Consider the following 27,168-nt stretch of genomic DNA (forward strand, 5'->3'; position numbering starts at 1 on the left):
AAATTCATCTCATCATTCACTGGATTAACTACCTCACTAGCTTTCCTTTATTTGCTTTCATCACTGATGCTAATTTCTAGCTGTAATCTAGCCTGCCATCTTAAAACCAGTGGCACAAAATGAATTTTTGGAGATACGACTGACCTTGACTCAACAAAGGGTAAAATGGAATGGATCTACTTTTCTAACTGCTCTTGTACTACTGATATTTTAGTTCTGCGGAGTCGGAAGAATTGGCAGTCCATCTTTATCCAGGAGCTGTTACGATCCAAGGGGTCCTTCGGAGAAAAACCTTGTTGAAAGAAGGCAAAAAGCCCACGGTACGTTGACCAATCTTCACATAGACTATAAAGTTGCTAAAATGGAATGGGAGACCTCTGTGGTTGTTTGATTCACCCCACTCTTGATCAAGGTGGTCTCTTGATAGTGTGTGCTGTTCATTACTGACATAATTCCTCAGCTAGTACAATTTCTGGATTGTACTTTTGGTCCAGCCGTTTCACTTCCTTGCCTCCCAGAATCCAGTATTGTACGAAGGGAGCTGACAAATAGCTGTGCTAATACATCTCACTATTAGAATGCACCACCTGCAGTAGGTTTACTTTGCACACAGCTGTGCCAAGGGTTATCGGTGGTTATTTGTAGGGTTCACAGCTGTTGTTACAGCCGACTCCGCATCTCATTCCCACCCTATGCTATTCCAGGAAGGCAAACTAACTCACAGTCCTGCCGATGCACCACAATTGTGATTTAGAGAACACCCTTCTGAGTCACTTCTGGGTAACATTATAGTGCTGCTGGTGCCTCTTAACCAGCGCATACAGCGTACCATGCAGTTTACTCTAGAGACCCACACATAGATCTGCCACTGCACCACAGACCCCACCTACAGCACTAGCTGATATGATATAGTGATCCTGGCACACAGAGCTCTACTGTTACAATTCAGCAATCAGTAGTGTCCTGCAGCACCATCTTCTAGTCCCCCACTCCCTGGATGACAATCAAATCAAACCCAAATTGCTAGTCTGTATCCCCCCTAGGACACCATCAATCCCAGACATGGTTCGACCTTATAGGTCCTCTTTCATGACTGGCAGCTTAAGTGCCAATGGCACACGTAACTCTGTAACCCATTACTGCCAATATTGCCAGGGCACTCTTACCCTATGCATTGTCTTTGAATTCTTAACACCCCACCCCTCCCCCACATGAATCATCTCGTGTCTAATTGTGGTAGTTAGTTCTATTGTAATAGGGGATACTCATTTTTATGGCCCCCTTCTCAAATCGAAATTGAGTTAGCAGTCCGAGGAATGTGTACCTCAGCTGCGATGGAATTCCGATTTCTGTATTAAAACACGATATAGCCCTGTGGAGTAAAATTTTATTTCTGGTTTTTAAAAGCTGATATAAAAACAAAATAAATCCCTGCTTCGTGGACGGTAAGAATTTTAGTACCACTATTTAAAAAGGGAGATCGAAATTTACCAGAAAATTACCGGCAAGTTGTTCTGCTAGATGCAGTGGGAAAAGTTTCCTCTAAATGTTTGACACAGATTAACAAGCAGGTGGAAGATAATAAAATCAGACCTACGGAGCAAACTGGGTTTCGGAGAAAAGCTGGAACTATTGATAATATAACTGCCGTTCAGGTGATAAATGAGAAATATGTTCTAGTGAGAGGAGGAGTGACATATGTGGTTTTTATCGACTTATGCACAGTGTTTGATAAAGCATATCATTCTTTGCCTTGGAGAAAGCTCTTAATATTGGGCATGCCTAGGACCCTTTTAAATTTAGTCATTTTCCTCTACTGCTCCACCTGGTGTAGAATTGTCTTGGATGATGATAGGGGACTCTCACAGAAAATAAGGGTGCCTTTTAGCACCGCTCCTTTTTCCCCCTCTATATTTCTGATCTTCCTAGCCATTTAACTAAGCGAGGGTATCGTACCGATGATTGTGGGGGTAAGTCAGCTGTTTACCTGCTATGTGACTTAATTATTTTGATCTTACCCCAAAAGGGTAGTAAGACGCCTGCAGGCATTACAACAGTTTGCAGATGCCCATCACTAAAGATAAATAAGTCAAAAAGTAAAATTATGTGTTTTCATCTGAGGAAGAAACCGAAATATGGACATTTTACATGGTCCCTGGGTAAACAAAAACTAGAAATTGTGAAATCTTACACTTTCTTAGGGAAGACCATGTGTGGGAACCTTAATGAAAAAGCCCATATTGAAAATAACATGAGCGAAGCCGAGTCTCAAGCTAAAGGTTGGGTGCTTTTTATAGGGCAACCAGGAGAAGACATTTTTTGCATTTGTTTGAGGCTTATCGTGCCAAAATCCCTGCCTCTTTTCTTTATGGCTTGGAATTGATTAAAGTCTCTAAGTGGAGCTTCTTGGACATGATGGAAGGACGAGTCCTCAGAAATTACACTTCTGTTAACTCTGCAATCTCTGTGGCAGCCTTAAGGTTAGATTTGGGCCTGAGAAGTGCTTTTGTGAAGGCCTTGGCGGGGTGGTTTGTTTCCTATCTAGTGAAGCGTGACAGTGATTCACTAAGGGACTGTATTAAGAAAGACATTTTGGTTGACTTCAAGGATAAGTTACTAATCTGTAGAAATTGTTTTTATGCTGTAGATAGACTTCAGCTAGATCCTAAGCTGGCAACGTAGCAATAAAAGCCGGTTTGAAACAAGCCACATGGTCCCTAAGCTTCCGTACGAACAGTGTAGCATGCCTTAAAAAAAAAAAGGGGGGGTTTTCACAATATAATAAATTCCCTTTTAGTAAATAAAGCACAGCCGTATGTTGTTTGGAATTTGCCTCATGGTTTGAGATGTTTTTAGATTCTTTTAAGGTAGGGAATGTTCCTTCTTAATCCCATTTTGGCTAAATTGTATGATATTTGGGCTGCATGTAACTTATGTCAAAATGGTATCCCAAGATCTAAACCATGTTCTTTGTCTGTCCTGCATTATTATTATGTCGCTGAAAGTGGCTGAGACCTATCTGTTTACAGTTGTCTATTCTTTTTGCCTCAGACGTACTACAGTCACTTAATGCACCTCCTATTAAAATATTTTGCTATAGAGTTTTTAACTATTTTAAGTGTTTTTTCAAATTGTACTAAGGGTATTCTGCCTAAATGAATCCTATGATGAAATTACTTCAAAATTTTGAATTTGGTCTTTCTTGCATGACCTGTGTTTCCACACTGCTGCTGAAACTGGTTGAGATATCATTTATTTGCCTGTTGCTGTTTATATTTTAGGCCCAGAGGCACGATAGTCACTTTATGCACCTCCTAATGAAATATTTTGTGTTAGAGCTTTTAACTGTTTTAAGTGGTTTTAAACTTGTACTCATTTTATGGCTTATATGATATTTGAGTTTAATGCTGTGTTGGCTTCTATGTTCTACAAAGATCAGATTGTAACTGTGTTCTGCCATTTCTTTACTTTTTACTTTGAAAGTTTGTATTTTGGCTAAATGTTTATGGGTACCTCTTCGGAGTTCCGTATCATAAATAAACTTGACTTGTTATGTCATATGCTGAAGTGATCATATTAGCAGTTTGTAGCCTCATACACTTTTTTTTTTTGTGTGCAGGTAGCTTCTTGGACCAAGTACTGGGCAGCTTTATGTGGCACCCAACTATTCTACTATACTGCAAAGTCTATTAAAGCTACAGAGAGAAAGCATGTAAGTACTTGGGAATGCTTGCCTCACTCCCCCTTACCCTTCTTGCCTCCCCGTCCATCCCCAACAGCATCACTTTCTGTTGCATACTTACTCACCTTTTGAAAATTCCCAGGTGCCAGACTAGGTCCGGACATGTTGCAGTAGTTCTCCTGCACCAGTGGGTGACTTTTGCTCCACTTAAACATCCGCAGCCAAATTGCTACCTCCTGTATTAAAGGACACTCACTGTAAGTTAGTTACAAAATGTCAAGGGTGTCTTGATACCTCCTCAGAAATAGAGATGGAGTACCCCTTGCTGCCATCATCTCCTGAGGTGGCTTCATTACATGTGGTCCTGAAAAAAGCAGCATAAGTTTCAGAATTGCCTCTAACCATGGTTGAGGCCAAATCAAACTTCTTGAAGGAGGTGATAGAGCCTGCTTTGTTGCATTGGAACCACTGTTTCCATTTAATGATGCCTTACCTGACCTCATCAGGGCAGCTTCTGCAAACAGACTTCCTCCCTGGCCGTAAATAGCTAATCACCTGCCCCTATAGGTTGACCCCAGGTGATCAAGCCTATTTTCCACGTAACCCTTGGCAGAAAGATTGGTAGTGCAGGCTTCCTCCCGTTACCGCCATAACCTAGGTGCATTTCCCCATTGACCCTCCAGACAGATAATCTAAGAAACTGGATGCAGTGTAGATAAACGTATCTACTGTGGAAGGCTATCCTTGCCTCCTGAATCCCTACATATTTGCTAGTGAGGTTCACCCATGCATTATTGGAAATGGCAAGTGTTGGACATAGCCCTTTTTGAAGGGTCATCCCCAAACTTTGAATTAACCCTCCTGTTTTCTGAACCCATTTTTGTTGACTTTTAGTACTCTGTGCACTTTGCCACTACTAATTTGTGTTAAAATGCTTGTGCTGTCTCCTTTAAACAATCTAAAATTGGCTTACACCCAAATTGCAAATTTAATTTACTTGTAATTCCCTAGAAAAGTGGTGCTACATATGCCCTTGGCCTGTAAATGAAAAGCTATCCCTTTAAACATGTCTCAGACATGTCGCTGCAGCATGTAAGTGCAGTTTAACTGCCATTTCCACCTGGCAAAAATAAAACTTTTGCCAGGCCTAAATCCTTCCTCTTTAATACATATAAGTTACCCCTAGGGTAGGCCCAAAACAGCCCAGAAGGCAGGGTGCTGTGTATTTAAAAAGTAGGACATATAATTTTTACTTTGACATGTCCTGGTAATGAAAAACTCCTTGATTTGTTTTTCACTACTGCAAGGTCTATCTCTTTCATAGGATAACATTGGGCTACCTTATTGCATGTAATAAGTGCGCATTTTCAAATTGGCGCAAGTAGGAATATCTAGTTTGATGTCTAACAAATTGTAATTTAAATTCCTCTTTAATGGGAAAGTTGGATTTTGTCATAATTCTGAAAATGCCACTTTTAGAAAGTTGGCATTTTCTTATCCTGTTTTGTGCCTGCAGCCGTTTCCTGGATCACATGACTAGGTGTAGCTGGCAGTAGGTCTTTGTGTATTGTTCCCAGACAGTAAGACAAAGGAAGGAATAGGTGTTGATAGTATAGGCCATCTCTGACTTCATGAGGGGAGGAGCGGTCACCTACCACACTTGCACATCACAAAGGCTCTGCCTGAGCCCACTCACAAAGGGTCTAACACTACTCTTTTGTGACCCAGACAAGCTGGGGCCCTGGCTGAGAGAGGCAGGAAATTGCAAACACCCCTTGGATTAGAAACCTCCAGAACCTTCTCCTACATCAAAGCTGGCACCAGGTTATAAATATTGAATCCTCAGACCCAACTTTTCAGTACACCTACGAATGACTCAGATTGCTGTGCTGCTCTGCAAGAAGGATTGCTGCCCTGCTGCCAGAGTAAAAGGACTGCATCGTGATCTCAGGTCCACCAGAGAGACTCCAAGGGATAGTTGGCTGGCCTCCTGATCAGAGCCTCGGGGACAGAAAAGGCTCCAGTCACCTTGAACCCAGCACCTGGACTCTGTCTTCTGGAAGTGATTCCAGCACATGGGCGATCTGCTGAGCCTCATTAGAACCCCCCCCCCCCCCCTCCCCCCAGCACTGCAATGGACTTGTTTTAATGTTTAATAGAGAAGATTTGATCACGAAAGAAGCCTTTGTGACCACAGTAGTGATGGGTGCCTTCACCTTAGGGTAGGTTGCGTATCTGCAGGAACTAGAGACAAAGGTCCCTGATGTACAGAAGAGCAGGTTCAGCACATCAACGTGCTTGAGCTGTGGGTGAGTCACCTGGTCTTGAAAGCTTTCCTTCCTTCCTTTTACACCGATCTGTCCAGATGTTGACACATCACATGACTGCGATGTGGTATGTGAACAATCAGGGGGGCTTTGGGTCTCATCTTCTCTGCCAGGAAGCTCTGAGGCTCTGGCCTGGGCGCAAGCACATTGTATCTGGCTTGTTGTCAGTCATCTGGCAGGCTTTATAAACACAAAGGCTGACAACCAGAGTCCGTGGCATCTTGCCAACCACTAGTGACATCTATGCCCGGTGGTGGTCCAAGACATCGCCCTTTGGGGTGGCCCTTTTTGGCATTCATAAGCATGTGCACTAGCCACATTTCTGTGTCCTCCAGTATCTGTTGCACATTGCTTACTCACTCTGCTACGTAAGATCTTCAAGTGGCTACCCCTACACATGAGACGCACTGTGACACAGGCCCTCATCACCAGCTGACTGGGCTATGGCAGCGCTCTCGATGTAGGGATTGTTGCACACGTCCTACAGAGACTTCAGATGTTACAGACCATCGCAGCCAGACTCATCCTTAGCCTTCCCAGACGAATCCACATCACATCCCACCTCAGACAACTCCATTGGCTCCCCATACAGAAGAGATGCTAATTTGAGATGTTGGCCCACGCACACAAGGCTCTGCACGATCAAGGACCAGCCTACATTAACCACAGCCTGAACTTGCACCAACCATTGAGAAGAATACGCTCTCCCTCCCTTTCACTTGCCCATACTCCCCGCATCTACCGAAGCAGAAGTGGAGGCCGCTCCTTTTCCCACATTGCAGCAAAGACCTGGAACAGCCTCCCCACGGACCTCCAGACCATCACCTCACTTTTGGAATTCCAAATGGCCCAAAAGACCTGGCATTCAAATAAGCCTCCAGGACATGCAAGCGCCTGGATACCCTATCAGGTGATTAGCGCCGCTTTATAAATCCTGATTGATTGATAGCTTTGGGAAAATGCCTTATGCACATTCCCTTTCTCTCTGCCCCTCCCACCTCCCCCCTTACCCTTCATTTTTCGAGTGCTGAGGAAGTTTCACTAAGGCCAGGCCCAAGTTATTCCAATTTGTCCAGACTGACCAAGAAGATTACGCCTGCACTTCTCACTATGTCCTCCACTCCAGCTTACCTTTGAGAGTGGATCACTTCTCCCACAAGGGGCATGTTCTACACCCCAGCCTTCAGGACCTCCACCTGGAGAATAAGCAGGTACACCCAAACTCCTTTCATCTGCTGCCAGAGTTAGTTGACGGTATCTGATCTTGTCGCCCCTCCACAAAGTTGATAGAGGATGGTTGATGAAACCACTTTTTTTGCGTTGTGTACAAATGAAGAAGAGGGTCCTTTGAAAGCACGCCTTTCCAATGCGTCTTTTTCCCAGCAAGGTTGTACAGTGGCACAGTTAAAGGTTACATTGCAGTTGTCAGCTTTTATTTGTCTTCCTTATCAACCTTCCTCGTTAAAGACCCCAATTTTTTTTAGGTTTCTAAAGTGACTATTGTACGTTTCCACTTTTTCCGTTTGTCATGCCTCAAAGGAACCTCAATATGTTTCTGAAGTTCTTGATGTTGCTCGGTTTGAACTCTCTCATTGCTGCCAGTTGCAAACTGTTACTGTGAGCATCACCTCAGTGCTACATTTAATTGAGTTGCAAACAGTGTCTCACCACCCTTCACGTGTTTTTAACCGAGTAATCTATCTCTTAGGAGTAAATCTGCTCTCTTGCCCAAGGTGATCTCGCATTCCACGTGGTACAGCCCATTATTCTACCAACCTTATACCCTATGAACCATACCACCTTAGAGGAGGAGAGATTACATCAGCTGGATTCTCGTAGTGCAGTCAGTTTCTACATTAACCCGATGAAGGCGTTTAGGTCTGCTGACCAGCGCTCAGTGCAATAGGTAAGTAATAAAAAAGTCGGTACAGAAAAGAGCCAGAGCCACCTATAGGTGCAGGAGAGCTATTGCAAAGTGTACAGATGCAGTCTGGAGGTATCCAGAGGGGGAGGAATCTGTATTTACATAGAGTATCCACCAGAAGATTTTTAGCAAAGGTAAGTAACTTTTTCTTTGCTACTGTAAAAGGTAGTCACTATTTGGGATCCTGACCACGAACCAGTGCAATGTCCTGGGCTCATTCTTTTAGTCAATTAACTGGTGTGCTTTCTGAAGGCAACTTACTATAAAGTCCAGATCTAGTATGGGGTAGGCATCATCTGCCTTGTCACGCTGTTCGCCCATGAGGTAATGCCTTAGAGGCTGAGTCCACTGGAAGGCCTTAACAGCTCCCTGGTTTGGCCATTCTGAGTTCGGCTTTGGTCCACAATGGCACAGAATGACTGCTAGGCCTAGGTATCTTGCTTTGGTAAATGTTTGGTAATTCACAATGGCTTCTATCTTTCCCACCCCACGTTTGCTGTTCTTGAATATTATGGTATACTGAATGCCTTGGAGCCATATCCAATATGTGAGCAAGTGTTCGACATCCACATATTAGTGCATGAAAATCTGTTACTAAGCTGTTGAGTAAAAAGGCAGCAGAAAGCTAGTTTATCTGGGAGTAAGCTAGCACATTTTACTACCCACACATAGCAGAATTGTGGGAGAGGCCATGCCCAAATATTCTATGGTATCTTGTCCTGCTCGCTTTCGAGACACCCGAGCATAGACTATTCCCCCTTTTCTGTCTAATATATCTTAGAAGATAAAAAGTCACACAATGACAACCCCCACTGTCTCATATCAAGCAATTTCCCCAAATTTCTTTAACGTGGATTTAATTCTACAGCTGAGTAAAGTGTTTCCAACAAGGGGGCGATTGTACAACTCTTGCTTACATTTTGGATGAGAAAACATTTTGTTCCAGAGAGTGAAGTCTGAATTTTATGTTAATGGATTTGTTGGTCACCTGGTTAAGAGGCAAACGAATATAGTTTTCGGACTCACAGGCCAGTGATGTTTGGCTTTAAGTAGTTTTTCTGCTCATGTTGCCTGTACACAGTAGAGGCATTGCACCAAGGTTGGAAGTACTTCAGTATTTTTTTTTTTTAAAACCTTATAACATTTTATCTCAAAGATGGTATATATATGATGTTATCCAGTACCTACAATCTATTCGGATTTGCCAAGGAAAAGTGTTTTTTCTTAGTAATGTGTGCCAAATTTCTTGAGTTTTGGATCTTTTCTTATTAGTGTATTTATAGGTATTTTAAGGCTCCTGTTGGGAAGAAAATGTCTAACGAAACAGTTTCTGTCTGGGATTAATTGTTCTTGTGGTTTTAAATACAAGGTCTTAGAATGGTTTCACCATTGGATCTCTTCATTTGTTGGAATTAGGATATTGGTCCTTCTTTTGCATGTAATTATCATCTTGAATACAGACTTTCAGATTCTGCCTCACTTTCACATATTGCCTTATTGAAATATAGTGCCTCTAACCTTCTCTCGTCCTATGCGTCTCCATAGTCCAGCTTTTGGAGAGATTACTTGATCTTCAGGTTTACAATGCCTGGGTCTACTGTAGCACATGTGGGTGGTGCATGAGTCTATATATAGTGTCTTCAATTCCTATTAGCGTATTATATATGGTTGAAAGTTTCTGTTGCTGTGCCCTTGTTGCATTAAGCTCCTCACTGTTTTCGTTGTTACTGGCCTGTAATGATTTCTTTGTGTGCATGAAACAAGTGTCGCAAGCCCCCTCAACATTATTTTGTCTGTTGCCCACCAACACAGTGAGTGTACTGTTTAGTAATATGCGTTTATCCAAAGTGGTAATCCTTTTAACATAGGCAAATACTGTTGCTATGACCAGACCTTGAAATGACTGATGGTTGGTGGCAGCTGATTTTTGGTTGTGTGGTGCAAGCCTTTTTACCTGTATTCCTATTCAGAAACTGCCTCCCCGCTCCCATTCTGTGAATCCTTGTATTCTTTCATGACTGAGCCTTTAATCGCCTTGACTGTAGTGGGCCCAAGTGTGGTTACATCAGAGGTGTTGTACTCCTGTTGAGGTCCCCCTCTATGTACATGGGCCCTAAAATTGTAGTGTGCTCCGTCGGCTTCAGTAGAAGTCTGTACTGCTGTCTCGCTACACTGCTGTTATTTTCTCCACTCTCTATAAACCGCATTTTAAAGGCAAGTGTCTGGCTTTAAAGTTACTTCCACTGAAGGGAGTGAGTGGATCTTTTTGTGTTCACCTCTTCTGGATCATGCCAGTTCAGCAGGTCAGCTTTTGATCGGAGAGGAGCAACACTTGAACAAAGACAGTGCCGAGGTCTTGGGCCAAAGCTGCTCACATTGAACAAAAACATGGCTTCCTACCTATGTCTTGTTCAACCAGAGAAACAGGATGGAGCAGCGGCATTTGATTGGATAGAGCCCATCGGGTTTTCAGTCCATAACCTCTGAGTGATAAGTCTCCTGGTGGCTGTTGCGATGTAGATGTGGCACACCTGCAGGAAATGCACTTAATAACGACTCCTCACCCCCACCCCTCCTGAAAATTTGAAGTCAAATTGAATCTGAGTTGGCTGTTGGTTGAAGCACAATTGCGACTGCACTTGATATATGCTGACCCCTTTAGTGCATCTAGTGTTCACTTTACACATCACAGAACTCTTTATACCTGTGTAGAGGAAAGATGGACCTGGATGCAGAGATTTCGTGGGACTCTGCTGCAGAGGTAGGGTTTAACCTAGACCTGAGTAGAAGACTGGGTGCTAAAGTGCAAAGATGAAATGTAGAGAGACTGTAGGATGCGTAGAGAACGCATGTGGGCTTCATGAGTCCAAGTGGCCCGTTTCCATCATTACACATGAGTGTTTACACATGTCTGTATTATCATATACTCATTATTGTCTCCTGAAACCATTTACAAGTGATGCTGAGACACATGGCGGCACGGTTTGCAACTTGCAACACATTTCCATACCACTCTTCAAGATGTCGAGCATCGGCTCGCAGTGCCCAGACAGCACAGGCCCCTTCTGGCCGTGTATTGAAGAGCCTTAAGAGAGCTCTACCTATAGAACCGAGTAAGCTATCTTGCAGTCTGGTCCGATCAAATGAGCGCTGTGCTAGGCTGTTGCCTTCAAGTTACTCCGGTTCAAATGGTATCCCTGTTTCCGGACGGGGGGGGGGGGGGCGGGGGGCCGGGGGGGGTAGCTAGTTCCTACAGACACATAATTATTTACAGAGTAACTGCAATTCCTGAATGATGAATGTCCCAATAGCCTTATGTTGCCAAACCAATGTCCTAAATTGTAAATAGTTGGTTTGCTTTTACAAAATGAATTAATTAGGAAACAAGGAAACCCTACCCACAAGGAGCCTGGGTATTATGTGTTGTAAGGAAACAATGGCTCGTGTGGATTAATACTTGCTAATATAATATATAATACATGATAATAATCCAAAAAACAAAAAGGATTAAATATGGTGTCAGAAAGAAAAGCACAGCCATACACATTAGATCTTTTGTAGAAATTTTTTCTCTTTTTATATTTGTAATAAAAAGGTTTTATGGGAAGTGGACACAAATTCACAATGCAAATTAACAATATTTATACAAATTTCAAAGAGTGTCCCAGTGAAAAATTAACCTAAGCAAAAGAAAGTAACATAAAGTGCAACATACACAAAATGAATAGCATTGCTCAGGCAAAATGTTTTTTGTGAGCGCCATAGGTGCTGCCTGAACGGTGTTAACCTCACTTCACAAGCACACCCTCTGGAATATCCCATCGTTGCAGCTTATACCATAACCTCTGTATCTGCTGGACCTAAAGTTGTATGGAAGTCAAAGTAGGAGGAGTATAAAAAAAACCTCTGACCTCAACTGACTCCCGCACCATCCACCGTAGGGAGAAGCAGTGATCTGTTATGAAGTGGGCATATGTGAACACCACCTTTCCAACTGGAATTCCTTTTTCATCGATCAACTCAGTAAAATAGGGCTGACATAGCTCTGCATAGATTTTATGAACCATGGGGCTTATTTACAATCCCCTTGCGCCGCCGATGCGTCACTTTTAATATGGGAAAAAGTGACCCACCGGTGGCGCAAGGGACTTGTAAATAAGCCCCTATGTCTTTAAGACACTAGTTGGAAGGCTTAGCTGGATCATCTTTTTATTTCAAAATTGATTTGACCAAAGCTCATTTCTAGGATTTCACCCCAAATGGTGTATCCCCACGAAGAGTGAAGCAAGCTGACCCCCCACCAGCCAATAGTATGTTTTTAGGTCTCGCTGAGCCAAAGGCTCGAAGAGACATTTTATATGTGGGATTTTCAAAGTGCTACCCACAGTCTTTTGGCTGGCCTAAACCTTGAGTGCACGATCACATGCACAGCTGCTCCTCTGCTCATTGCATTCCCCCCTCCCTTCTCACCCAGCCCTTTGATGCTCTGCTCGATTACTTTCACCGCTTTGACCCTTGCATTCCCCCCTCCCTTCTCACCCAGCCCTTTGATGCTCTGCTTGCATCTCCCTCCTCCCTGGGCGTGAAGGGAGACAGAGCCATCCTGCTTGATTAATGGCTTTGCATTCCCATGTGTTCCCGTAGTAAACATGCCCGAGGCGCCAGCCGAGAACAAGGCTCACGGAGACATTCTCTTTACCCTCGTTAGTCCCTGTATCTCTATTTCCTTCAGAAGCTCCTGCTTTTCCTACCTTTCTGCCCAGCGATTTGCTTGTTTCCTTTATCCACGAGACATTCATAACCTTCCTCACAGCTGCCACTGTGGCCTTTACAACCTCTCACCACCTTATTTGCAGCACTTACCTGTCCTCATCGAACACGAGAGTCTCTTCAGAGAGCTCCCAGTCCTTCGCCGAAAAGTGCCCAGCCTTCATTGAAGTGCTGATTGCAATGCTGACAGACTCACGGTACGAATGATTCCTTGCGAACTGTGGTCTTGGCAAGGTTAGGCCGAGTTGTTTCAGACAGTAAGTGTATCTCTCTCCAGCTGCTGTCTGTCACCCATGTACTTCTCTCCGTCCCGCTCACCCTCGTGTAGTCCCCCATCCCTCCGATTACTTTCTTCCCGTCTGCTTTCCCACCACATACTCCACTTTGCTGTCTTACACCCATTGGCTCCCCACTCTTTGCTGTTTCTGTATTCTGCTTTTCCCCAACCCATGCCCTCTGTACTGCTTCCCCAAACCCATTCCTCCCTTGTTGGCGCCCCCACCCAAGCCCCTGTGTTGTTTCCGCCACCATTACTTCCCCATCTGCTTTTGCTTTGACCTGTACTGTGGCATCACCCCCTCCACTAGGAATATCGTGGGCTCTGTTACTTTGCTTATGCATTCTGTTGTGACCTTTTTAACTGTTGTGCGACATAAATTAGTTGTAACTTTCCGAGCACCTTCTCGGACGCCCCTCCTCCCCCATCCCACAGTGCACTCCCTGATTATAGGGTTGTACGGTGCAGCCGGGGGCCCAGAGCCAGCCCGGCTGCCGCCTCTGTATGTTTTCAAAGCTTATCCTGCAGGCAGTCAGAAAACACAACCCTGGTGGGACATGTGTTCGCTGCCTGTGGCAGGAGGGACCAACCAGGGCAGTGCACATCTTGCCCAACCCTCCTCTCTGCCTGCGTTTGACAGAGCCCTATGTCCATGTAAGGAGGCTTGGAATGCTCCATTCAATTGAGGGTTGAGGGATACAGTGGGAATATTAATGTTAAAAATACTGATGACGTAACAAGTGTGTCTGGGGTCAACATAATACAGCAGCCTTAAAAAAAACTGCTTCGTTTGTTATGTAGTTGAAATACGCATTAAAAAGTGAAACTGGTGTGAGAATCGGGTTATTGGAAACATATGTTGGGGCCAAAGTTGTTTTGTTCATTGAGTTGAGGGCACATTAATGAGCTCTGCATTTCACCTAAGCATTCCATTTTAGCAGAAAGCTTCGAGACAAGTTTGGGCTTTTCATACTTTTATTTTCTTTCCACAGTCCTTCGATTTCTGACGTAGGATGACATTTAAACACAACAATGACAAGTTTGTTTTGCTGGTTCCCAATACAGCATTGCTGCTTTGGTATAGATGTACAGTAATAACAGTTCCATAATTGAATGTGTGCTCCATCTAGTACATTGATTGCACATCATCGTCTTCTGGTTGCATTCATCCGAGCGCCCTCGCGAGTGTATCGTGCGAGGTGGGGTAGTTGGAGGAAATAACAGGACTGAAAGGCCACGCTGCGCTCAGCATGGCATTGCCGTGACTGGCTGTCACTGAGCTTCGATAAATTACTGAGCCTTGTGTTACATAGTAAGTAGATCAGATGGGAATCGCTCTTTTAGAAGACAAGACAACATACCTTGTTATTATTACCTAATGTGATGGTAATGTTCTTTGAACAATAGAAAGGATGAAAGTCAGAGTCAGCCTTGCTTTTATTTGTACCTGTGGCTGCTGCGTGTACTCTCAGTAGCCCTCGGGCTCTTTCAGATGTGCGCGCACCTTCTTGTCGTACATCGCGTTATCTTCCTGATGTTAAAGTCCGACTTCAAACCCACACAGTTTGTCCCCAGGCTTCTTTCAGATGTGCGCGTGCCTTCTTCTTTTACTTTGCTTACGCTTTTGCTCTGACCTGTACTGTGGCATCACCCCCTCCACTAGGGATATCGTGGGCTCTCTTATGCATTCTGTTGTGACCTTTTTAATTGTTGTGCGTCATAAATTAGTTGTAACTTTCCAAGCAACTATTTGTTAAAATGCTAGTATAGCTCCGGCTGTTGCAGGCGCTATATAATACTGTAACACTAAAATAAAAAAGAAACTTTTGATTTAAATAAATGCATAAATGTTTTAAAGCTTTCACATACAATAATATAAAACATTACTAAAAACTTATAAGATCCCAAAGGCGAGACCTATTGGCTATGCCAATGCTTGTTTACTGTTGCTGATGGGAGATTGTCAGGTGCAGCAGCGTGGGTCAGTTTCATTGAGAAATATGAAACTTTTGCTGTTGAGGTTTCTGTAAAATTATTTACGACCTCGTATGTCAAAGTTGTTAAAGAATAGTTTGTGGTCATTGTGTTTTTGTTCGCTGTGCCACTCTAGACAGGTGCCAGCCATATACATATCAAACTTGAACCTGCTCTGCAATGAGGAGCAGCCCAATCCGCTAGTCATAAACACACATGATAAGCCTTTTCTACAGAGCACTAAGCCTGGCCAGTACAGACAAACGCGAGAGAGCCCACCTGACGTGCAGTGGCCTACCTGCCTCCCTGCTCTGCCCTGGTCTCCATAGCAGGCGAACCTATGCCCTGGTCGCCGTGGCTAAAAGAAGCCCTGAAAAGTATGCCTGTCATGTTTGTTTGGGCCTCTTTACCCTGGATAGCACCATACCACCACCCCTAAATTTAAATACATGGGGCGTGAAACCCCTCCAACAACGATTGTAAAAAGTATTCTGGAATAATCTGCTTGCTTCAGGGGTGAATTCGGAGCCTGGCATCTATTGATAACATCTCGCTGGAGAATCGTTAAATGTTTACTTCCGCTTGGGATTCTCCTGCTGTTCGGCATATTTTCTGGTGTCTGGTATACGTTTGCTAAACGTTCGCTTGCTCCATTTATTCAGGCGCACTCCGGTTGTGGAATCCGAGTGCCCCCATGTGGCAGATTGAAGTTGCTACAGACAACTGTTAAAAGCTAAATTCTGCTCAACCGACAGTATAAAGCAATATCTTCTCCATTCTGAAATCAAACCCGTCGTTTCCTGTGTCCGCAGCGGGGTGCACACAATAGCTTCCTTTGTGCTTGTTTTGTGGGACTTAACACGGAGAATCGGACACAATCAGATTGGTCTTTGAACTAAGGTTATTAAGAAGGATTATTTACTTTTTCATTTGCCCCCGTAAAGGATACATACGCATTCATGCATTTGTGTCCAGGAGGTTGAATCAATGTAATTCTGCTTATTTCGATCTGCCAACAAAATCGTTGGCCACGTTGTGGATGATTTAAAATGCCACAGCCAGAATGATTTCAAATATATAAAGACATTTGAATCAATTTCTTGGGCTTTTGAGAAATTGCATTGGCTACAATCAGCCAGGAGATAACATTTAAATCGCTCTAGTGAGCAAAACCCGCTAGACACTTCTTATGGTCTTTTAACTGAATATTCCCCCTTTCTGCAGATCCACTCTATGTCGCAGGGCCTTTCTGTATCTGCAGCAAAGTTGTGGAATAGTCTTCCACTTGAACTGAGGAAAGAACCTGTTAAAGTTCAGTAAGCAGTTCAAAACCTGGCTAATTGCAGCATTGTAGGCTTTATGCCCACTCCATATCTGTGAATGTCCTGTATCTGAAGGAGATCCGCTTTGATGTGCTTGGCGCCAAGGTAACTATGTTAGAAGCACCTAATAAATAGCTTAACATTAAATAAATAGTTTTCGTGACGATACCCTCATTTGGATTTTCATTAGGATTTTTATGGAGAAGCTCTGGACTCTCTGAGGATTACAAAAGCATGTTTTTGCTGACCTTTCTTCTGCCCCCACCTCACACTGTCCTTTCCACTTGCAACAAACTATGTTCTCTAGCTGACCTAGGGTAAATTGTACGACAATAGTAAACTCTTATTAAACATGTCATCCTGCAGTCCGTTCTGACAAAACACAATGCCACAGACCACCTTGACACTGTCCAATGAGAAATCCCAGAACCATTTAGAAAGGGCCGTAGATTCCACAAGCTCTACGGGGACATGCAGTTGGTACAAAGGCTGGTAACAGTCTATGCATCGCTTGTTCTCAGAACAATCATTTAGGTAGTTAAATTCAGATTTTGTGCATATTGCGGCCTCAGTTTGCAGCTGTGAACTAAGGTCCTTGTAAGAGACACTTTGTACTGGAACGCTATCAATGCTGGACAAGGCCTTGTTGGGGTTATAAGTCACAACTGCCGCTCTCCTATGATCATTCTATAGTATCTCGCCACCAGACATTTTTGAGTGCTTTCGCAACAACTTTTCAATTGTTAGTCGGTTTACACAAAATTAGATGCAGTCCATTACCATATCCTTGTTATCATCTGAACAAGAATTCCTGCAGTCACTCCTACAGTAAGATACCAAGACCCCTCTTACATTGTACCATAGCGAGGCTCTCCTGCTTCCAAGCCTTTCTCAGGTCACTTCAGGATTAATTATGCTTTTGTCAAACCACCAAACACAAGATGATGGACAGAATGCTGAAACTTTTCAAACACTCAGCCCCAGTCAAGAGATCGGAGTTAAATTCATTGTTCTTTTGCTCACCTTGCCACCCCGGTTTCTACCCAGTAATATGCAAATGAGTTTCGATCCTCCTCCACATCGGAACAGTCCAGCCCGAACTGCCAGAGCAGGCCAGGTCCTCCCTGGACCAGAAACAAGCATCCTGGGACCGGTTAAAGGGCATCACACTTCATCAGCCAGGCTAGCTTGAATTCTGTGGCACCGCAAGCAAGAAACCCACATCTGGGCACCCTTGGCCACTTAGGGCGCACTTAGCAAACACAACAAGATGATGGATGGAGTGGTGAAACTTTTCAAACACTCACCTTGAGTCAAGACATCTGGGTTACTTCCATCATTCTTTTGCTCACCATGCCACCCCAGTTTGGACCCAGCCATATGCAAACCAGTCATGACCTTAATCCCCAGGGGAACAATCCAGACCAAACTGCCAGGCCAGGTCCTCCCTGTACGAGAAACAAGCATCCTGGGACCGGTTTCGTGGTTTAGAGAAGTACTCCTACATGCGTCATGCTCTTCCGTGCCATTGTTGTTCTGCTCCAGAAGTGACTAATGGAGCCACATATTAATGCCACCCATTTGCGTTGACGTCAGTTCTTTAGATCTGCGCCTTCAGACATGGATGCAGATCTTCTCCTTGGTGTTCAAAACCAAAATTTCATTAAAAAATTCATCAATCTGCTAGGAACAATGTCACCCACTAAGACACCAGGGCTCAAGACATGTAGGGCTTGTCACAAAAAGATGTCTGTGACAGGCCCTCAGGAAGTGTGACTCCGATGAACAGGGTCACAAAACGACTCCAGGACCAGTGATGACTGACCAGATGAATCCAAAGCCCATACAGGATTGTGAGGCCAAACTTTGTCACCAAACATATTAAGACTCCACGCCGCAAGTGGTTGAAATCAAACGGAAGGTTTCAATCTTATGGCAGATCGTTGTCTTGGATACGTCCAAGAAAAAGCATAAAAAGTCAAAGCGGGAATCAGCCCCTTTCTGCCACTCTTGGACTGCAGCAAGTGTGTTGGCAGGCCTCCTGGTCTCTCTCCCGATCTCTGTCGCTTTGATTCAGAGTCTGGCCCGATGCACCCTTGGTTACCAGGTCCATCAGTGATCTTGCAGCAAGTAGAGACTGTCCGAGATGCTATGCTGCATATCTTTGGCATTTTACCAATTCCCTCTGGCCCATCTTCAGGCCCCATTTAGACCATCTTCAGTGATGTCTATGCCCCTCGAACCCACATCAGGTTCAGCTCCGGTGCTGATTCAAGTTCCCGCACCACCCCCTGCAACGGTTTCCTTTGATTCAAGAATGATGCCGAAGGAGAATTTGCAGCCCGTTGTGCTATGACTCCAAAAGGAGCCCACTCTGACTGAGGCTACACTCGGTTGGCTCTGAGCGGCACGCAGCCAACAGGCAATCCTTCAAATGCTGACACTTTGCCCTCACCACACTGTAGGGCTTAAACTTTGTGCAATTTTTTTGGGACTGATTCTAACAATTATGATGAAATGGATGATTATATCTCACGATACGATGAGCAAAACTGGTATGAAGGGCTCTAAGATGCCAGTGGGCTGGATACTTCTCCAGAAACAGGACTTGCTTCTACACTGCCCCTGCTACTGAGGGATGTGACTCCTTTGCAGTCGTTCTGGAAATGGTTGCAGAACCCTTAGACCTACAGCTACCCAATATGGAGGCGAAGACTAATGTTTTGACTGAAGTTCTTCACCAGATCAGGATCATACAGAACCTCTGTTGACATTTAATGAGGCCCTCACAGAAATGATTCTGAACACTTAGGCAAAATAATGTTCAGGTCCACCTGTTTATGGGCAGGTTGCTCATTGCCATCTCCCTGCACCGTGCTGCCAAGCCTTTCTTACACAACATCTGCCAGTTGGCACTTCAACAAGTGCAGCAGGGTTGGGTTGTGGGTCTTGTGCCCAGAAGATCTACACCTCTGGGAATGGCTGGACCATCGGGGAATTTCTGTGGTGATGAATCACCTATCTCGATCTTTAAATGCCAGTGCGAACAAACTCAGCTGCCAATGCTTAGCAGATCACAAATGGCAGTTGCACCCAGAGATGGTGCAGGCCATCTTTCAGCAATGAGGGGAATTCTGTATCAATATTTTCCCCACCATCAAACGTGCAATGCCAGCACTTTTGCACATTGGAGTTACCAAGAAGGCTATCTGTCAGAGGCGCATTCTGCATTGAGTAGAGCTTGTGACTCCTGTATGCCTACTGTCCTCCAGTCTCGCTGCCGCAACATGAGACTTTTCTGTCTCAGCGGCAGAACAAGGTACTGCACCTAGGACTGCACAGTTTGAATCCCCATGCTTGGAAATTTAGTGGCAGCAGTTGACATCCTTATATTTTCCCCTGAGGGTCATTGATGTCATCTTGATGGCGAGGCATCCTTCCACAAAATTGGTTTACACCAGTCATTGGGACACATTTGTGGCTTGATTTAGCACCCACCAGACTGCAAGCCAAGCTGTCTAAAGTTGTTTGTTTTGTCCCAGGCCACACAAAGACTTACTTTGGATACTGTTATAGGCTATTTCTCCACTCCTTCAGCTTTTTTGTGGCTGCCTGATCAGCCTTCCTTATTTAGATCACCTGTTGTGATGTGATGTTTTTAAAGGTTCGTACCATTTCTTTCTGCCAAACCAGTTCGTAATTCCACAGTGGAACTTGAACTTAGTTCTCACTTTTTTTGATGCTCACGCCTTTTGAGCTGCTGCACAGTGGTCTATTGAAACTTCTGATGTTGAAGATCTTTCTCGTCGCCATAACATCAGGAAGGCACGTTAGCAAGCTGCAGGCCCAACCCACCTTACACAAAGTTCTTCCCAGATAAGTTGGTGTTGAGCACCCAAGCTTCTTTTCTACCGAAAGTGGTCACTCCATTTCATGTTGGGCAGGTTATCACTCTTCCAGCATTCTTTGCTCTAAGCAGGAAGAGAGACTCCATCATTTAGACCCTGAAAGTGCACTAAGCTTTTTTATAGATCACACCAAAAAACATTGGGTAGATGGTCCGATCATAAGAAAGGTTCTCCAAAGCAAAGCAGTGCAAAAAAGGACCACCTCCTGCTGGATTGTTCTCTGCACCAAGATCTGCTTTGCACTGTTAAAAAAGCAACCTCCTAAAGGCTTACAAGCTTATTCCACCATAGCTAAGGCTGCTACCACTGCACTAGAATGTGGAGTATCTGTCCTTGACATTTGTCAAGTGGCTAAGTGGGCGTCGGTCCATACATTCATGAAACACTACTGCCTTACCATACTGGTCCATCAAGAGGGGGCATTCTATCAGATCCCCACAATTCTTACCTTACTGTTGTGGAGAGATCCCACAGGGATGACAAGGACAACCCCCTCCTGGACCCTTTTCCTCCTGGAAGGACCGAGTGCACTAACCAGGACAGAGAGGGAGCTGGGGGAGGCTGCCACGAAGCAGGTGAGGGTGGTGTGTCGGGATGGGGCGTCTCTCGTGAACAACCGGGGTCTTGGGTCGGGCGTGAATCCCACCTAATCAGGACAGAGAGGAGAGTGGTAAGCGCGGTTTCCAGGAAAGGAAAACAGAGGCACAGGTACGCAAACACTAACCCCCTGGTTATCGCTCACTACAAGTGTTACCTGAAGGTGGTGCTCCTGCGCAGGAAAGATGAGACCAGTCGGCAAGCGCTTCAGGGTGGGAGGCGAGAGAGGGTGTCAGCGTGGCGGAAGCATACGCTCCTGTGCTGTGTGCTTATGGGTACCAGGAATCGGTCCAAGGGGGGAAGCTCGTGGGTAACCTGGCGTGGCAGCGCACCTGCGCTAGTGAAGGAGGGGCAAAGTAAGGGTGACTCCGTGCCGTCGCACAAGTCGTGGGTGCTCAAGGGGGAAGCGCACCAGCGCTAGTGAAGGAGGGGCAAAGTAAGGGCGACTCCGTGCCATCGCACGAGCCGTGGAGAAGCAAGGAAGATAGCGCTCCTGCGCTACGAGAGGGAACAGAAAAGGCGATGGAGACTCTACCCGAGTCTCGGTAAACAGCAGCTGTAGGCGCCCATGCGCGGTCCAGACGGAAGGTCTGGTTGCTGTTAGAGCCTTCGCTAAGCTCCTGAGTATCCGGCGAAGCTCCGTGGAATGTATCCGAAGCACCGGCGTGGGTGTCCGTCGGCTTAAAGTACACAATCCGCCGGAAGTGGGGGACGGCCAATGACAGTGGCCGAGTCGATCACAGCCACTAGACCGCTACTCAGTGAGACGCCAGTAGAGGGGAGGAGTCTCGTCCCGTGGAAGGCCTCGCTTCCGGCCGTCGGGAGCGAGGAAGCGGACGAGATCATGACATGCTGCCACTCTGAGGTCCAAAACACTTTGGTCTGAACTCTTTCACAGACCCACCAACTGAGTAGGTGCTGCTATGGTATCTATTCACAATTTCAGGAATCTGGAGTTACAACTTGAAGTATCCATCAGAAGAACACGTTCTTTACATTTGGTAATGATCTTTCTGGTGGATACTCTTAGGTGACTGCAGATTCATCACCAATCCTCCTGTCTCCCCATTCTGTGAACTGGACTCTTTTCCATCAGCAAAGGTCCCAACGAGTGATCTGCACACTGGTCATGCCAATCTGGTGATGGGCTCGTTTGAGGGTGTGGACATCCCAAGAAAGCAGCTGACGCAGCACTCAAAGGTGGCGCTTATATGCGGGTCTGCTTGTCAAATCTGAAGCAGAACAATGTCAACGTGGAGCCACACGACACCACCTACTGGCACGCAGGGGTACAACTTTAAAGTTTCTAGATCTAGTCTGATGTCTGGGGGAATATTCACAAGGTGAGGAATCTTCATTTATATAGAGTACCCACCAGAAAGATTGTTTGCCTGACAACCTGTGAGTCTCTAAGTGCCTCCTCTGAGGTCCTGCGGGGCTCTAGAAGTGTACTCCTGTGGCGGTTTGGGCCCCAGAAGAAAGTTTGGAAGCTTTTGAAAACTTTTTTTCTAGGCCAGTAGGACTAAGACTAAATTAGAAGGTAAAATCTTTGACAGAGGAGAACCAGGTTACTGTGTCACTCCATTGCAGTCAGCCTGAAATCTTGCTTAGGTGACAGTCCATAGAATATCAGTGGCATCTAGTGCTTATTCCCAATTAAAACTTTAAAATTCATATCTCCTGTTATTATTATTGAATTTTTGTCATTTTCTCGCTGAAAAGCTCATTGAAAGGACTCATTCAGACCGGCTGACTTAAAACTAACCAGTCTAATTCTCTTAATACGAGGCTTATGCTTATTTGTTTTAATGTCTTCATTTTTTGGGCGGTAATTAAGGTGGGTTTGCTTTTGAAATTAGTTTTAATTCTGATTTTGTTTACTCTTGGATAAGAATTTTATTTTTGAAATTAAGGCTCTGGATTTTACACACATATACATTTTAGCGTTTATGAATTTAATGAAGATGTCCCTTTTGGGAACTTGTATTACAGTAAATTTATTTGCCTTTTTTGTATTGTCAGATATGAGCGTAATTCGTATTTCTTTGGCATTATCCTATATCTCTTTTCTGATTTTACATCCAAAAGTGCATCCTGTGAAGCAAGTAATCATTCAGAGATATTTATCTCACTCTAGGGAGTCACAAGCTCTTATGCTTCCTTCTCGTTTTGCTTCTTTTAGTTCAAGTCCACGTCAAGTAAAAGTGTGGCTGTGGTTGGGTGGATGGTGATGATGGCGGATGACCCAGAGCATCCTGACCTTTTTCTACTCACGGACTCAGAGAAAGGTGAGTACCAGCAAAGTTTTAGGTTTTGTGACCTGTCCTTTGGAGGGAGGGCATATTTAGTATAGACTGTTGGAAGGTTTTTGTAACTCCAGTGTATGTCTGATTATCTGGTTTAGAGTACAGTGGGGTAGAATTATTACACGTGTGGTGCATAGGAGGAAAATAGGTGTCTTGAGTGCTCAGCACACCTTGCCTGAACCCGAGCACTATAAGATTGATACCTCTGTCTACCCATCATTGGAATTTTTCGCACCTTAATTTCCTACAATGCTACCACACTGAACAAAAAAATGATCTGCAGCCTTACTCTTCCACATTACACTGCACTGTGACCTCTAAACCTATGGCACCCAGGTCAGTACCATTCTGTAGCATAGATGGATTTACACACCTAATGCGTTGATCCACCTAACATTTTCTTACATCCTGTTACTAGCGCCATCTTCCTAATATGCCTGATACCTGCCAGAATACTTCGTTTTCATGGCCAGCTCCTGCTACACTATATAATCACTCATCCTTTACCTCTCTATTTTGCATGCTCCTCTTTTCCCTTATTTGCTACAGTGTTGTCCAGCATATTCTGGTCATGCCACCTCATTTAACCACCTCAGTGAAACAGAAAACAGATATGCAAGTACCATGACCACAACTCTATAGTCTGCGAGTTCTATTTGAATAATTTCTGGTCCATTTGCTCCAAGATTTCTTTTACCAATTATTTTGAGTTTCGTTTTCCCACACCACAATTGTTACCAAGTCAAGTATCAGTCCCAAAATACTGCAACTCCTACAGCCATTCACATCAAATTTGCCACACTTCACTGCCCAAAGAACACTCAAATAGGCAGAGGAGCGGAGCTCTTCACCCCAAATAATTTCTCGGCTGCAACAACCCCTATTTTACTTTCCCTTACTTAATCTTTTCAATTCCCCTTTGCTCGTATTATCCCACCAGTCATTGTCCACAGTGTGACTATTTATCACCCACTTGGAAACATCGTCACCTTCCTCAATGTGTTTTGGATTTACTACCCCTCCTCCACTTAACTCATTCTCTGTGACCCTAGGCTTATTCCTTCTTGCTCAGTTTCTGTCTGACCACCGACTGCAAAACACTCACTATGCGCCTACATGGAAACAAACCTAATCTCATCCTATGATACTCACCTTAACCTATATTCTTCCAACCATGTGGTCATACAAGTTTGCTTCCTTCCTTCCAGCTCCCCAATCTGGACCCATTATCAAATATGCGCCAAACTCAATCCCATAATTTTTAAACTATCTTGTTACTGACCCCACGCCCATATTGAATTCCCTGTCATCTCACCTTATTAGTGAGATACTGAGATTATACTCCACATCCATTAATCCTTACATGTACCCTCATGAATAAAAATCCTCTATCATGCGAGCAGCAAGGGTAATTTACGAAAGCAGGGGCTGCCTGCATAAATGGACAAGAATCTGGGGCCCATGGAATGAAAGTAGGGGTTTGCTCTGTACCCCTTTCAGTAATGATCCCCCCCCCCCCCCCCCCCCCCCCCCCCCCCATCATTGATTGATAGAGAAGACATTTAAGGTGTGGAATACAGTTGAAACTATGAAAGATGCGATTGCACTGCGGACCTTGTACTATGCTTTGTCTTTATTGTACTACCTTATTATGACTATCTGGAAATGTTGATTATCGCACTGCACTTGTCTTTGTTGCATCTTTTTATGTTGATTTCTTAATAATAAAAAAAGTTTAAAAAAAAAGTCCTCTATCAAAATCTAATCTTCTGCGGTCACTCCACTCTCAATGACAAACCCATGGAATTAGTGTGCATATCATTCCCCTTGGGTATCTATCATATATTCTATTTCCTGTGACAACTTTCTCAAAGATCTAAGACATTAGAAGTAACCTCTGAATAATATTCTCTAGTCTGTCATTTATGTTCCTTCCAATTCGTACGCTTCATCATGCTCTCTACCTTCGCTTTCTATCTACTGTAGAATTATTCTTCATTTGTAGGTTTTACTTGTTGTTTTTAATATAAACTTAAGAGGGACTTAAATCCCCCCGCCTCGGTTTCCTGGCTTCTCATTGGCTTCTCATTGGTTCCTGTGCGTGCCACTTACCTTACTTCCATTTCTATTGGCTGTAGCATATTTTCCTGCATTTACCAATGCTTGTACCTCGTCTACTTCTCTTATCAGTTTCCCGCTGCTGAAATACTATTAACGTCTGCTTTGGTGGAACTATATTTTCATAATATTTAGCCTTTTACTATTGCAGCAGATTTATATAACAATTTATCACCTGGGGAGATTACTTGATTTGCATACAATCACAGGATGTTACGCTGTGCTGCCGAGACTCGAACCGGGATCCCCAGCTCTCGAGTCAGCAGCTTCTGGGCACTGTGCCACATCCTCTCCATTCTGTGCTATCTGTCAGGGACCTCGTTCTTTCTCCCGGACGATGGTTGATGAAAACAGCTCCTTATTCATTACATAGGGAAAACCGATGCATTACCAATGCTTGTTAAATCTGCCATCCCTTCATGTTCGTCATCTTTCCTTTGGAGCCTACAAATAATCAAACCTTTGTTCTTCTCTGCTCATGTATTATTCTAACATCTCTGCCAGTTATCTCCTTAAATATGGACCTACACCCTCGATGCTTCAACAGAAAACTCTGCTGACCTATCAGCCCTGCTAGCTGTTGCCCTGCTTCTCTGTTCACATTCATGTAAAAAAAAAAAAAAATATCTGGAAAAATTGACCTTTAATTATTTAACACCTGTCTTCACTACCGTTTGACCCTCTTGACCTTGCGAGGAATGCAGGAAGAGTGTGAAGCGGTAGTTAGGAAGAAAGTGAGATGATAAAAACAAATTGCTCCTGCAAGTGTCTAACACAATCACCTGTTTTCTATTCTGATACTTCTTGAACTATCTGCAGCAATCGATCGTTTTAATCATCCACTGTACTGTCTGCCATTTCCAATATCAAGATTACAGGTTCGACACTCCACTGGTTCTCATCCCATCTTTTCAATTGCTCCAGCACAGTCTTGTGCTTAATGTTCTCCACCCCTACACCAGCACACATTCCAAAAGGGTCAGTCTTTGGTTCCCACTTCTTTCTCTTCATTCCTTGGCAAGATTACCTATTCCATCCTTTATTCCTACCTTCTCCTTGCAAATGGTATCCAAATCTTTCTTTTGTTTCCCATCTTGATTCCTGATTTCCAGACACAGATCTTGTGCTGACCCACAGCTACCTACGAATAATTATTAGTTGATGATAGTATGTGCGATGAATCATCAAAAACTGAGATAATTGAGCTCTTTGTTGCATCAATATCTGCCTCCCTCCCCAGACCTTTTCCATCCATTTCCTCCACTGACATCCTGATCACACTACCCTCAGCCAGAAATTTTAGGCTACACTTCAACCTCTGCAAATGAACTTAAAAACTTTCAAAACTCAAACAGCCACGGTGGTCCAGTTTAAACTATTGAACATATGGAAAATCGGGCCAAATGTTTCCGTTCACATAGCAAAGACACTTGTCTTCACACTAGTCCTTATCAAACTTTGCTACTGTAACAGTCTTTTTGTAGTTTTACCATGTCTTCTTTGACAAATTGATGGATGCTGCTACAACACTTTTTCCCAGACAAACTTCCACTATTACTGGTACCATCATCAAGCTGGCTCAATGTCAGCAAAAATCAGAGACCTTTACAAGCTAATCTGGAAGAGACAGTTAGTTATAGATTCCTTACCTTACAATTACCCACAGGCGTTGGACTGGATCCAGAGAATTTTTTCGTAGCAGTGCCCCTGCGCGTTGATAGGTGGTGTTGGTGGACTCCGCATTAGTCCTCGGTGTCGTGTTTGCTGGGATGACATCACCGAGCCGATTTAGACGCCACCCCTGCACGCTGACATCAGTTCTTTCTTTTTTCACGCCAGCCTAGCGCAGATCCGGTGAGAGTTACCCCTTTAGTCACTTTTTGACTAAGCTTTTTTTTGACTTTTGTCGACTTTTTTGTCTTGGATTCCTGGTGGGCGAGGGATGTCCCATCGTCGGACCGGC

The 27,168-nt window shown here is 44.2% G+C and overlaps 1 protein-coding gene across 7 annotated transcripts in view; it reads left to right on the forward strand.

Annotated features, from left to right (window-relative positions):
• The window catches only part of RALGPS2 (Ral GEF with PH domain and SH3 binding motif 2), a 983,056-nt gene that overhangs the window by 865,662 nt on the left and 90,226 nt on the right, over positions 1–27,168 (forward strand). For all 7 annotated transcript variants that reach the window (XM_085601623.1, XM_085601627.1, XM_085601625.1 and 4 more), the window contains 3 exons: positions 215–320; positions 3,620–3,712; positions 22,964–23,069. In XM_085601623.1, coding sequence (XP_085457749.1) covers positions 215–320; positions 3,620–3,712; positions 22,964–23,069 — 305 coding nt within the window. The remainder of the gene's footprint in view (positions 1–214; positions 321–3,619; positions 3,713–22,963; positions 23,070–27,168) is intronic.

The sequence above is a fragment of the Triturus cristatus genome, chromosome 4_2 (assembly GCF_964204655.1).
Source record: "Triturus cristatus chromosome 4_2, aTriCri1.1, whole genome shotgun sequence".
NCBI classification, from domain to species: Eukaryota; Metazoa; Chordata; class Amphibia; order Caudata; family Salamandridae; genus Triturus; species Triturus cristatus.